Raw genomic sequence first — 13,643 nt, 5'->3', positions numbered from 1 at the left:
ACATCAGTCCATCTATCTTTAAGCAGATCTTGATTAGCTTGAAGCTGCTACTGCTTCTTTTTCAGGCTCCTTGCGGTGGCTATTAGCTGGCGCTTAAAGCACTCATGCTCGAGAGGTTCCTTAGGCATGATAAAATCCTCGTTGCCGAGGCTCACCTCGTCCTCGGAGGGCGTAAGGTAGTTACTGTCCTCTGAGTCTTCATTCATGACCTATTCATTAGGGCTGACTCACCCATCTTCCCGTTCGTCATGTTCGGAAGTTGGATTAACGGGGTCTTGATTGTCTTCGGCGTCGTCGAGAGTATTGTTTTCTTCTGTGCTAGTATTGTTGTCTTTTCCACGGCGTGGCTTAGAGCGGCGCCGCTGACGTCGGCGCTTCGGCTGTATCTCAGGCGGCTCATAGGGGTCCAAAATACTGTCACCATTGGAATAGCCGCCAAGCCCGCCGTCTTGCAGTTGATACACTAAAGTGGTTTCGCCCGTGGACGGCTCACCATCAGAATAGATGGCCATCTCACCATTAGACACAGATCTGTCCTCAACTTCTGCCCCATGGACAAATCCGACGAAGGCACGCTTCATGGCGGGCTAAACTCGGGCAGGTCGTGCACGCTGAGCCGTCTCGATGATGTCGGTGCAGATGTCCGGCTCAGGGCCCGGTTCGCCGATCTTACCGATGAAGACGTGGATTCCGCCGAAGAGAACCCGGTAACCGTACTCAATTGAGCCGACCTTGGGTCCCCAGCCTGCATCGTCGATGTAGAGCTTGGCGCGACGACTCTTGGTCATTCGGCCCAGAGTGTATCCCTTGATCCCTTCGAAGCTGCTCTTTAAGAACTCGAAACCACCGTGTGCCGGCCGCACGGTGGGCGCCAACTGTCATGGAATTGTCACGGAAGATGTCCTAGTGTGAGGACTTAGTCGTGGAGCCATCGCAACTAGGTTAGCTTAAAGGGGTTAAACGGGACAAAGGGCGCGGAGAGTTTATACTGGTTCGGCCCCTTGCGGTGAAGGTGAAGGCCTAATCCAGTTTGAGGTAGTATTGATTATGTCTCGATTACCAGGGAGCGGATCCGCTTGACCTAGCTTTCGATCTCTTGTTTTCCTTCCCCCGAACTGCCGCTGGGTCGTCCCTTTATATACACAGGTTGACGCCCAATGGCTCACGGAGTCCCGACCAGCTCATAGACAACGTGTCCGGCTTGGTGACTAAATACACTTGCCTTACAATATAAGTCATACACATATGGCGGTTTACACCTATGGGCCCTAAGTCGCCCTTGGGCTTTAGGCCCTTGCTTCATGAACCGCCATCTTCGACATCCTCATGGGCTTTATATTGATGAACCGCCGTAGGTATAACCTGCCCCCACCTGAGCGGGTCATACCCAATAGTCATATCCCCAACACCGAGGATGTCTCCTCCTTCTTGATCCAGCAAGGGGAGAGGAGAAGTTGAGGGAGAACTCTGGCAGCACGACGACGTGGTGATGATGGAGCTCGTGGTTCTCCGGCAGAGCTTAAGCACTACGGAGGAGGAAGAGGTGTAGGAAGGAGAGGAAGGGCAGCAGCAGGGTGTGTTAGGGTGCGGTTGCCCTCTCTCTCCCTCACTATATATAGGGGGAAGGGGCGGAGGAGGCGCCCTAGGGTTTCCCTTAGGGGGCGGTGGCTAGGGCAGATTGGATCTCCCTAGGGAAACCCTATGGAGACTTGCCTCCCAAGCCAAGCAGGTGGAAGCTTGCCTCCCAAGCCAAGTGGAGGCGCCCTACCTCCCCAAGCAACGTGGGAAAAGGTGTGGGGGCGCACACCCCCTTAGTGGGCTGGTTTGCCCCCTCCCCTTGGCCCATGAGGCCCTGCAACACTGTCGGGGCCCCCGAAAACACCTTTCGGTCATGCTGGCATAGCCCGGTACCCCTGGAACACTTCCGAACTCCAATACCCTTCGTCCAATGTATCGATATTCACCTCCGGACCATTCCGGATTTCTCGTCACGTCCAGGATCTCATCCGGGACTCCGAACAACCTTCGGTAACCACATACTATTCCCATTACAACACTAGCGTCACCGAACCTTAAGTGTGTAGACCCTACGGGTTCGGGAACCATGCACACATGACCGAGATACCTCGCCGACCAATAACCAATAGCGGGATCTGGATACCCATATTGGCTCCCACATGTTCCACGATGATCTCATCGGATGAACCACGATGTCGGGGATTCAATCAATCCCGTATACAATTCCCTTTGTCCATCGGTATGTTACTTGCCCGAGATTCGATCATCGGTATCCCTATACCTTCTTCAATCTCGTTACCGGCAAGTCTCTTTACTCGTTCCATAACGCATGATCTCGTGGCTAACTCCTTAGTCACATTGAGCTCATTATGATGATGCATTACCGAGTGGGCCCAGAGATATCTCTCCGTCATACTAAGTGACAAATCCCAGTCTCGATTCGTGCCAACCCAACAGACACTTTCGGAGATACCTATAGTGCACCTTTATAGCCACCCAGTTACGTTGTGACGTTTGATACACCCAAAGCATTCCTGCGGTATCCGGGAGTTGCACAATCTCATGATCTAAGGAAATGATACTTGACATTAGAAAAGCTCTAGCAAACGAACTACGTGATCTTGTGCTATGCTTAGGATTGGGTCTTGTCCATCACATCATTCTCCTAATGATGTGATCCCGTTATCAACGACATCCAATGCCCATGGTTAGGAAACTACAACCATCTATTGATCAACGAGCTAGTCAACTAGAGGCTCACTACGGACATATTGTGGTCTATGTATTCACACATGTATTACGGTTTCCGGTTAATACAATTATAGCATGAACAATAGACAATTATCATGAACAAGGAAATATAATAATAACTATTTTATTATTGCCTCTAGGGCATATTTCCAATAGTTGAATAGTCGGGAGAAGCATCTGAAACGCCAAAACATTCAAGGCCTCATACTCCCTCAGTTTCTTTTTACTCCGCGTATAAAATTTGATCAAAGTCAAACTACACAAAGTTTGACCAAATTTATATTAAAAATATGAACATCTATAATACTAAAACTATATAGTATGAAAATACATTTCATGGTGCATCTGACAATATTAATTTCATATTGTGAATGATGATATTTTTTATATAAAGTTAGTCAAACTTTACAAAGCTTGACTTTGACCAAACCTTATATGCAGACTCAAAAGAAACGAAGGAAGTATGTTACTAGTGTTTTTTCGTGAGTTACCCCTCATGGTGGGTTAATCAATGCAATCCAAGTCAATGCAATCCATTACTTTCCCTGTAACATCAGAAGGTAAGTGTCGGACGCACTCTATATAAGCCATCCCATAGCACATAGATAAGGGTTCATTCCATTGTATCCAGATACACACGGACAGAAAGAAAGCTCCAAGAGCACAAGACATAGGTCTTGTTACACTTGCGAGAGGGTTCTGAACCTTCCAAAATTCATCTGTGCCATACTTGCGCCTAGCTAGATCCTGACTCGTTCTAACCTCCTCCTACGATTGTTAGAATTATCCCAGGACAGCCCGTGTGGAAGCAATTACTTCTAGGAGGACTGCGAGAAGACCAAGAGGCCTGAGAGCGTGTCACGGCGGAGCAAGCCGGCGAGGTGTACATGATGGAGCTCCGCCGCCACTACCATGAGTGTGTCAAGGCAGAGTGTTGGCTGTACACGGAGTACGTGGCATGGAGGGTAGATGTCAATGGCCTCTCCAGCGACAAAGAAGGCGAAGGCGACGGCCCCAACCCTATGATTGAAGGGTTGAGCAGAGCGGATTGGAAGAGTATCGAAGAAGAGTCAGATAGTGACTAGGTTTAAAATTCTAGCCTAATCTGATTATTATTTTTAGTTATTTTTATGTAAAATATTTTGAATTTGCACCGAAATTCATTTTAGGAAGTTTTATGTGGTAGTTCGAACTTTAGTTTAGTACTCCCTCCATCCGAAAATACTTGTCATCAAAATGAATAAAAGGGAATGTATCTAGATGTATTTTAGTTTTAGATACATTCCTTTTTGTCCATTTTGATGACAAGTTTTTTCGGACGGAGGGAGTACCTAATTTGCGTTTATGTGTCTTTCGGTATTTTTTTTTGCTCCGTTAAGTTTTGAGGTTCAGTTAGAAACAACGTTTTTCTAAAGGAGCAAATGTGCACCTCTAAAGTATACTCGGCGGTTTACTCCTCTAAAAATTAGGAGATCAGTTAGAGTTGCTCTTAGATGTAAGAAAAGAAGGCAAGGGGCAAAAAAATGGATATTGTATATGTTCTGACAAACTTTTTTACTTCTTTTGCATGCTTTTCTCCAAACTAGCAAATCATCAATATTTGCTCAAACTTCGATTCAGATTTCCAGAATACGACGACTAAACTAATACTAAAAGCTAAATGCAATTTACTCCAATTAACGATCTCCGTACTTGCAAACCTGAAAATCATTGGCGGGCAAAAAAAAATCTGAAAAGGTGACGCTACTCTGCCCCGCAACATGTCCGATCAGGTGTACTAAGCAAGACACGTAGTACCCAAAGCCAACCATCACCTTTCACTCTCTCAACAAACGGAGAACTTTGATCATCCGGCTGCAGCAGGGCCCAAGTGTCCGTGGTGCGCCACGAGGCCCTCCATCGGCGTCGCGTCGTCCGCCGTGTGACCTCGCCGGCGCGTCCAGAAGCATCATCCCAGCTCCTTCCTAATCCCCACCGAATTAGTGCGACATTTTCCCTTTAATCCAGCCCAACAACCCCGTCGCCAACTTTCTTCTCGATTAAAAAAAATGCGAACGGAAAGCGACGCCGCGGTCCAGTTCGGAAAGGCCCCTTTTCCCCGGGCCCTTTACGCGCAGCAAGCAGTCCAACTTTATAAATTAATGTCGGCCCGGCCCCAACGACGCCACCCAAAAGGAAATGGGACACGCATAAAACAACAAGGACGCCAACAAAATAACAAGAGCAGAATTCTATCCCCCGGAAGAACAGGCGGAGGGGAGGCGAGGAGAGGAGAACGACGAGAGCGAGGACCCGATCCCCGCCGTGCCGTCTCCTCCGTGTTTCCGATCGATCGCCCGGTCCTCCGGCTAGGTACGGCCGCTGTTGATTTCGCCTCCTCTTTTGATGAGGTCTGTCTGCTCTGTTCCTGATTTTAGATAGGATTCTCTTGTCTGGCCGGTTGAATTGTTTGTTTGACGCTATGGTTGTTCATGGCTGCGGCCTGCCATCCGTCTAGGTTCGATTGGTTGGTTTCTCGGATCGATGGTCTGGTGCGTGTGTTGCCTGATGAGATGACGAACAAACATGCCTGAATTTGCGGTGACCATGGTGATGGATGGTGTTATCGAAAATGAAATTATGATGATGGATGAGTGATTCTATTTGGAACTTCGCTATAACTGCGAAAAAATTAATTGGTGTTGGTTCTCTGTAGAGGATTAGGGTTCTTAGGGCTGTGTGCATCAATCGATACAGAGGCCGGCGGTGTCCGAAAAGAAAAAATAATAATTCAGATAGGAAAATTCATGTAGGCCTACCTGGATTGCTTCTGCCCTGTGGTCTTGACGCGGTTGCTTAACCATAGTTGCAAGGCAGACGCTTAGCCGGCAGGATTTCTTCCTTGCGGTTTTCGCTGCCGTAGATAGGAATAAGATCCTTCCCTTTACTCAGGGGGATACTATGTCATCAAAGATGGACAAGCTGCTACGGCTGCTGTTGGTTTTGCTCTTTTGATGAGGTCTGGCTGCTCTGTTCCTGGTTGCAGATAGGATTCTCTGGTCCGGTTGATTCAATTGTTTGTCTGATGCATTGATTGTTCATGGCTGTGACCTGCCATCCTCCTAGGATTGGTTTGTTTGTTAGATCATCAATATAGGATTAGTGTTTCTATAGGTGTGTGCGTTGATTGGTGCAGAGGTTGAGGTTGTTCACCCTCTTTTTTCGAAAATAAAAGGAAAGAAAAGAAAAGGGATTAGTGTTCGGATAAGGGAATTCACGTAGGCCTACCTGGATTGCTTCTGCCTTTGGCCTTCCCGATGGTTTCAAGGTAGACGCTTAGCCGGCGGGGTTTCTTCCTTGCGGTTTTCGATGCCGTATATAAGAATAAGATCCTTCCCTTTACTCAAGGGGATACTATGTCATCAAAGATGGACAAGCTGGTACGGCTGCTGTTGATTTTGCGGTCTGGCTGCTCTGTTCCTGGTTTTAGATAGGATTCTCTGGTCCGGTTGATTCAATTGCTTGTTTTATGCGTTGATTGTTCATGGCTGTGACCTGCCATCCACCTAGGACTGATTTGTTTATTACATCATCAATAGTCTGGTGCGTTATGTTGCCTGATGACGATTAACCATGCCAAAATTTGCGGTGGTTATGGTGATGGATGATGTTATCGAAAATAAAATTATGATTATGGACGAGTGATTGTGTTTGAAACTTCGGTGTAGCTGCGAATTGAGTAATTAGTGTTGATCGTCCATAGAGGATTAGTGTTTCTAGAGATGTGTGCATCAATCGATGCAGAGGTAGGGGTCGTTCACCTCTTTTCAAAAATAAAAGAAAATGAAAGAAAGAAAATGGATAAGTGTTCAGATAAGGGAATTCACGTAGGCCTACCTGGATTGCTTCTGCCGTTGGCCTTGCCGATAGTTGCAAGGTAGTAGACGCTTAGCCGGCGGGGTTTCTTCCTTGCGGTTTTCGATGCCGTATATAAGAATAAGATCCTTCCCTTTACTCAAGGGGATACTATGTCATCAAAGATGGACGGAGTGATTGTGGCAGAAATCTTTCGAATAGCGTGGAAATTCAACTTTCCGTTGCATAGACAGGATTTATATCCCTTTATGCAAGATAGGATAGGTGCCAAGGCGGCGAGTAAAACCGTGTACGAAAACTTCAACATGAATGATATGTTTGCCCTGCCTTGGATTGCAAGATATCTTTTTGTTTCTGCCTTGTGACCTTCCCAAGGTTTCTTAACCTCGGTTGCAAAGCAGACGCTTAGCCGGTAGGATTTCTTCCTTGCGGTTTTCGCTGCCGTAGATAAGAATAAGATCCTTTCCTTTACTCAAGGGGATACTATGTCAACAAAGATGGCGGCGAGTAAACTGTCTATAAATACTACTTCATCATTAGTGAAAATTCATCTGTATGTTTCTTGGCAAGCATAGCAATTGATCATCGATTCGCACAAGGTCTCTCGGTGAGTAAACACATACAAGGATAAGAAATCAATAGCGACTTGATTGCTTCATTCTTATTCTTGGTTTACCTCGCAGAAAGACATTTGTGCAGTTTGCCGGGCTGGTTCAGTACTATTTTCTCCATACAAGATATGGGAATCATGTGCATTTTTAGATTGTCTGTCACACATTTATGCTTGTTTTAAAGCAGCACTTAAATTTCTAGAGAATACCTGTTCAAAAGGGGAGTAGCCTAATCAGGAAAATACTAATGAAGAATTCTGTATCAAGGTTTGATCATGTGCATGGGCCTTGGGGACTGTATGGGGGCCGGGCCCTCTTTCCACAATTGTGGTGCTTGTTTGATGGCACTCAGTGCCTATCTATGACCTCTAATCCGAATGATGGGAGTAGACTACTAATTGGTTCTGTAGGTTAGGATGAGTGCTCATCATATTCAGGACAATTGCAGGGCAAGTATTTGTGATGGCCACCTGACATTTAGCTTCCTTTACATCATTTTGTGCATTGGTCATATTGATAATGCTCTAGTTTCTTCGTCAATGATTGTCCGTTCTGGATACTGAAGCTGCAAATTGATGTTCTGCAGAAATGGCGCAAGAGAGTTGGAAAGAGGCAGAGGATACGGGTGTCCACGCGCCCGAGGCTCCGATAATGTGCATGAACAACTGTGGCTTCTTCGGCAACCGGATGACCGAAAACATGTGCTCGAAGTGTTACCGAGACACTGTCAAGGCCAAGAAGATGGCCCTTCTAGTTGAGAACAAAACTGCCGCTGCTGTTGCATCGTCACCCACACCATTGGTGGCCGAGATCAAGGATGAAGCGTCTGCCTCAGCCAAAGAAGGAAAACAAGTAGCCGAGGAGGAGGCGCCGAAGCCACCGAGCAACCGCTGCCTGTCGTGCCGGAAGAAGGTCGGGCTGACGGGGTTCAAGTGCCGCTGCGGAGACACCTTCTGCTCGATGCACCGCTACGCCGACGCGCACGATTGCAAGTTCGACTACAAGCAGGCCGGCAGGGAGCAGATCGCCCAGCAGAACCCCGTGGTCAAGGCTGACAAGGTCACCAGATTCTGATGGAGGTTCTGCTGCAGGAGCCCTCCAGCTCGTTTATTTCCTCTATGATGATGATGATGATGCTTGGTCCGTCAGGTTTACTTGAGAATTGTGTGTCTACCATCCTCCTGGAATGTACTTTGCCGATGAACCCGCCTTCGACAAACACCACCAACCGATGCCCGTCCGACGGCCGTCAATGGTCCATTGCTCCGGGTTGGCCGCGCCTTCAAGGGCTGTATAATGTTGGTGTTTGTGTGGGAGGAACATTCATTGGCACAGGTGCACTTCTGTTTATTTACATATATCAATAATGTGAATGTAAATATTTATCCTTTAACAGTATGCAGTTCAACTGATTAAACTGTTATATGCTCAAGGCTTGGCAGGTTTCCGTGGTCACCTGTTAGTGTAAATCATTGTACATTTCGGTGTGTTATGTGTTCAAATCAGCAATACTTGTGCATTTTATACTATGAGTTGGAGAGGGATGTTGTAGAAAAGATCCACCAGTAGTAGTAGTTTGCTGCACAGATCACTGTCAGAGAAAAACAGAGTGTCTGATTTGTTTATTTTTCGACAGATTACATAGTGGTACTTGTTGATGAGTACAATGATATAATCTCCATTATCATAGTAAGTACAGTATTGATCAACAACGGAGTGGTATAATCATCTGTAGGCTCTGCCTTGGTAGGTGGTTAAAAACTGAAAATAGCAGCAGATAATGGACCTCCACATGGCTGGTTGCGTCCTATTGAGAAACTAGTTAATGGGTCACCTCACACTACCTGCCTGCATTGGAAGCATTCATTTTCTTCTTTTTTGCCGACCTGCATTGAAAGAAAAGTTGTGCATCTAGACCATGTTATTCTGGATCCAGGATTCATGTGCTGCAGTACTATATTGCCAACCAAGTCCTGCTCACTTTGTATATACTCCATGGCCATGCTGCGAGATCTGGGACTCTGAATCAACTGTATATATTCTTGTATCAGCAAGTACAACACATCAAGATTTTTTTTTAATGTTTTGTGAAATATCACTGGGTCATTGGATCTGGGATTCTGAATGAACTGTACACCATAGTCATCAAGCACATCAAGTGTTTGAACATCATGTGAAATGCCATCTGAACATATATCCTCCGGTATATATGCCTCCAGTACAAAGACTCGTACCGGATTACTGCTAGTAACTACTGCTGATCCAAAAAATATATGCTATGAGGCAACAAATGATCAACTGATGAAAAACAAGTCTGTTTGATTCTCTAATGCGACATCAAGAGCTGGACCAGAGCCAGCAGCACGAGCAGAGCGGCGGCGCCGAGCGGCCCGGCGCGCGCTCGCCGGTGGCCACCCGACGTCGAGGAGGCGGCGGCGATCTGTATGGGGAAGCTGCAGGCGGCGGTGGAGGGGTCGGTCTGCGTGGGGACGGCGAGCGCCTGGAAGTCGCACGCCTCGTCCTTTTGGTTCTGCACCTGGAAGTACATGTTGAAGGCGTAGGAGGCGTTGCCGTTCACGTCCATGCCGTAGCAGCTGGAGCCCATGCCGAGCGCCGTGCAGTCGGCGAAGGTGCAGGCGTAGTTCACGTTCTCCACCAGCTTGCTCTTGTCCTCGGCGTTGGGGTTGTACACGCACCACGTCTTGGGCAGGTACTGCACGCCCTTGGCCGGCACCAGCATGGTGTTCTGCCCGTTCCCGGTGAGGTCCATGGGGAACTTGGGCTGGCCGTCGAAGCGGAGCACGCCCCAGTGCCGCTCGAACGCGCCCGGCGCCACGCTCTTGACGTCCTCGTCCAGGAGCCCGAAGAGGTAGACCTCCATGTACTGTTTGGGCCGGAGCGGCGTGCCGGTGTTGGCCGCCAGCCGCGGCAGCAGGCCGTCGTAGAAGCGCTTGGCGAGGGCGTTGGTGGCGTGCTTGTCGCCGTCGGTCGGCCAGCCGACCTCGCCGATGACGATGGGCAAGTCGCCGTGGCCGACGGCGGCGAGCGCCGACACCAGCGTGTCGAAGTTGGCGTCGAACACGTTGGTGTAAGTGTTGACGCCGTCGACCAGCGGCTTGGCGAGGCCGTCGAAGAAGGCGAAGTCGACGGGGAAGTCCTCGCTGAGGTAGAGGCTGAGGTAGGGGTAGATGTTGACGGTGAAGGGGGCGCTGTTGTTGGCCAGGAACTGCACCATCTGCGTCATGAGCGGGGCGACGTCCGTCCGGAAGCGGCCCGCCGACGGCACCTGGTTGTTGGCGGGCGAGTTGTAGACGTCGGCGTTGAGCGGCACGGTGGCCTTGATCTCGCTGAATCCGGCGTCGTTGAGCGCGTTCTGGATGTTCTGCAGCGCCGGGAAGGTGACCTTGTCGAAGGTGCCGTTGTAGGAGGCCAAAAAGGGCTCATTGCCGACGGCCACGTACCTGCGAACAGAACAGAACATCACATCATCAGTAAGTAGTCCATGAACTAGAGCGGCGGCGGCGCATGACTTCCATGAACTGGAGCATGCAAGAGGAAGAGGGGCTCAAAAGGCTCACTTGATGTTGACGCCGCCGTCGAAGTGGTAGCGGGAGACGTTGTGGCGCACCCAGTCCCTGGCGTTGTCCTTGTCGTTCATGAGGTCGAGCAGGTTGTTGGGGATGGCGACCATGACCTCGATGTCGGAGCCGGCGAGCGCGTTGAGGGTGCCCTGGTCGGCGTCGAAGAGCTTGACCTTCTTGATGCCGTTGTCCTTGAGCATCTGCACGACGATCCTGGGCGAGAGCGGGTGCGTGGCCTGCGTGCCCCAGTTCATCCCCAGCGCGTCCGCCGCCGGGAGGACGCCCGCCACCGCCGCCAGCAGCGCGCAGAGCCACGCTCCAAGATTCACCGCCGCCATTGAACAGGCCTCTCTGCTCTCCGGCGAACGGACGAAAGAAGGGAGAAGATCTCTCGATGCGACGGTTTGGGAATCCAGGAACAGGGGAAGCCTCAAGATTTGCCGATCCGAACGGAGGCGGGAATCGAATCGAATCGAGATTCAGTCGAACAGGGAACAATGTCGGCCCGGGCGGCGAAGGAAGTGCGGGAGTATAAATCGGGGGACGGACTGCGAGAGCTGCAAGAAACGGCAATGGCGGATTGCGCACGGAAACCAGACGCGGTTTCTTCTGAGACTGGGCTTTCCTATCTGATCCTGATCCTGGTGACACCAACAGACGGGGGAGAAAGGGATAGGGGCAGGGGCGAGACTCACATGTGAATGCTGGAAATTCCTTCCCGGAGCGAAAAAGGCAAGAAACGAAACAGAGGGGGGTATGGAAAGCGTCGAGGCTTTTGAGTCGAGTTGAATCCGGCGAAGAAAGAGAGAGTGGAGGCAATGGCGACGCCGGCCGGGGACCGAGGTTGAGAGGGAAGGAGGGGTCAGAAAGGGGGCAGCATTTAACTCGGAGATCGGCCGGCTACGCGTTGCTTCGTTGGTGTGTTTGGGTCTGGGACAAGGAACCGAGAAAGGAAGAATTTATGAGGGGTTGATGGTGAGCAGAGGAGGAACGGAACGGATGAGTGATCGTGGGGTGGGGTGTGGACTGGTCAGTGGTGGATGGACGGACGGACGGCGAGCGTATGGCGAAGCGGAAGCAGAGAAGAGCAGTGGGGTGGGGGGAGTGGTGGTGGTGGAGAGGGGCGTATGGGTCATTGCGCGGCGGCTGGATCGGTGGGGGGCGACGTGGCGCGCGGCACGCGCCCGGGTTGACCAGCGGTGGGGCCCACGTCGGTGCGGGCGCGCTTCGGCTTCTGTCCGTTTTAGCGACGCTGGAGAAAGAAAGTTTTTTTTCTTGGAAAAGAAAAGGCTTTGCGTGCGAAGAAGAAGCGGGATTTTTTTTCCCTTTTTCGCGCACACGCTACTCGTCTTGCTGGTACTGCACTGCAGGACGAACCAAAGTTTTTCCCTCTCCACGAAATCTCATCTACTGCTAGTTTTCTAAGCTTTTTCTGGAGCAGTAGCACTGGTTTTCGTTTTCGTTTTGGTTTCTCCAGGCAAGTATGAACCGAGGAGGGACAGGGGTCGCGTGGAACGGCCCAGATGGCCGGCGTCCTGCCGGGCTGGGTTTATTCGTCCGTTGCCTGCGCCGGGCGCGGCTCCCCAAAACGCCCCTGCATGCCTGGCGATTCAAATGTCTGGACCACGCGCCCGCACTCGCACTCGCACTCGCGGACAGAAACAGCCGCGTCTGAGCAAGAGAGAGCGTGTTGCACATGTCGGCACGCGCCGCCGCGTCGTCTTGCTACGCTGTGTCACGCTCCCCCGCCGACGACGATAGGCCGTCCGGTCCCGTCGACAGCCATATCTCACCAACCAACCCGGACCAGGCGCCACTACTGTGCGGCGATGCAGCTAGCGCAGGCCCGCACGTGGCACCAGGCGCCCGATCTCTCCGGTCGAGATTTGCTCGGGGAAGCCACGCAAAGGCTGGCTGGCTGGCGGTCCTGCCGTGTCCAGCTGGTTAATTAACAACTAACTGACGGTACACCAACAGCAGTAGGAGTACTTCTAGCTGGGTGGGTATCGAACCGACGAGTAGTTGATGCCCAGTGAGGTACACCAGCTTGGCAGCTTCAAACACAAGCAAACTGTTCCGTTTCTGTTGACAGTTAGTGGTAGCCATTAGCCAAGCTGGTCAGCCGTGACCACTTCTGCTCTTTGCTACGCGATGGAGGACCTTTCGGAGACCCGAAACGGGGAGATGCTCGTGTAGTCTTGGCCTCATGCTGTGACGGTCGTAGTGTGAGATGAAGCGGGAATTTCTCCTGAATCAAATCAGGCAAAAAGTGATGCGCATAGGATCCTTTTCTGTACAGAGACAAGACGGTGGCAAAAAGCAAAAAAGAATAATTTCAGGTTCCAGCCTCCCCCTGTCCAAGTGCACGCACTGCAGTAGACTCAGAGAAGGGTAAATTATGTGTATTACACAAAAACAATTTGCACCAGCCGGGAATCGAACCCGGGTCTGTACCGTGGCAGGGTACTATTCTACCACTAGACCACTGGTGCCTTGTTGAATGGGTTCTCCATTTCTGGTAATTATTTATGTCGCCAGAAATACTCAAGAGCATCTACGCCCAAAGACTAGATTTAGTGTTCCATGTGTTAGGGCTAACTTGAAATCTGTTAACAGTCTATATAGTGTGCACACAATATTTCCCCCCAAGGAAAAAGATATGACTACAAAAGGCAGCAAGAAGATTCCTCGCTTTTGCAACGTCAACCAAAGTATTGCAATCAAAATAGAAGGAGGCAGATGCCTTCGTTGCCGAGGCAGCCGAGGCAGCGAGAATTAAAGCCATCGCTTCAGCCTGCAAAACCGATCGCACATTTGTTGTCCGCCG

The 13,643-nt window shown here is 50.2% G+C and overlaps 2 protein-coding genes and 1 non-coding gene across 4 annotated transcripts; 1 reads left to right on the top strand and 2 right to left on the bottom strand.

Moving 5' to 3' along the window:
* Positions 1-4,918: 4,918 nt before the first annotated feature.
* Positions 4,919-8,690, top strand: LOC123113620 (zinc finger A20 and AN1 domain-containing stress-associated protein 6). Of its 2 annotated transcripts, none has more exons than XM_044534920.1 (2): positions 4,919-5,121; positions 7,822-8,690. In XM_044534920.1, exon 2 carries the CDS (start codon positions 7,824-7,826, stop codon positions 8,307-8,309), a length of 486 nt encoding a protein of 161 aa, XP_044390855.1. In that variant the 5' UTR covers positions 4,919-5,121; positions 7,822-7,823; the 3' UTR covers positions 8,310-8,690. The 2 variants fall into 2 exon arrangements, with proteins under 2 accessions (XP_044390855.1, XP_044390856.1); XM_044534921.1 differs by lacking the exon at positions 4,919-5,121 and adding an exon at positions 6,981-7,231.
* A 666-nt stretch (positions 8,691-9,356) lies between these two features.
* On the bottom strand, positions 9,357-11,870 carry LOC123113619 (glucan endo-1,3-beta-glucosidase 8). The gene is made up of 2 exons (XM_044534919.1): positions 10,814-11,870; positions 9,357-10,696 (listed from the first exon to the last, which is right to left on the bottom strand). Exons 1-2 carry the CDS (start codon positions 11,152-11,154, stop codon positions 9,562-9,564), a joined length of 1,476 nt encoding a protein of 491 aa, XP_044390854.1. The 5' UTR covers positions 11,155-11,870; the 3' UTR covers positions 9,357-9,561.
* A 1,367-nt stretch (positions 11,871-13,237) lies between these two features.
* On the bottom strand, positions 13,238-13,308 carry TRNAG-GCC (transfer RNA glycine (anticodon GCC)). The gene has a single exon. It is a non-coding gene; the product is annotated as a tRNA-Gly (tRNA).
* Between the last annotated feature and the right edge of the window lie 335 nt (positions 13,309-13,643).

Source organism: Triticum aestivum, chromosome 5B (genome assembly GCF_018294505.1).
Source record: "Triticum aestivum cultivar Chinese Spring chromosome 5B, IWGSC CS RefSeq v2.1, whole genome shotgun sequence".
Taxonomy (NCBI): Eukaryota; Viridiplantae; Streptophyta; class Magnoliopsida; order Poales; family Poaceae; genus Triticum; species Triticum aestivum.
Note: the sequence above shows the minus strand (reverse complement) of the source record. Positions and strands in the feature narration are given on the sequence as shown.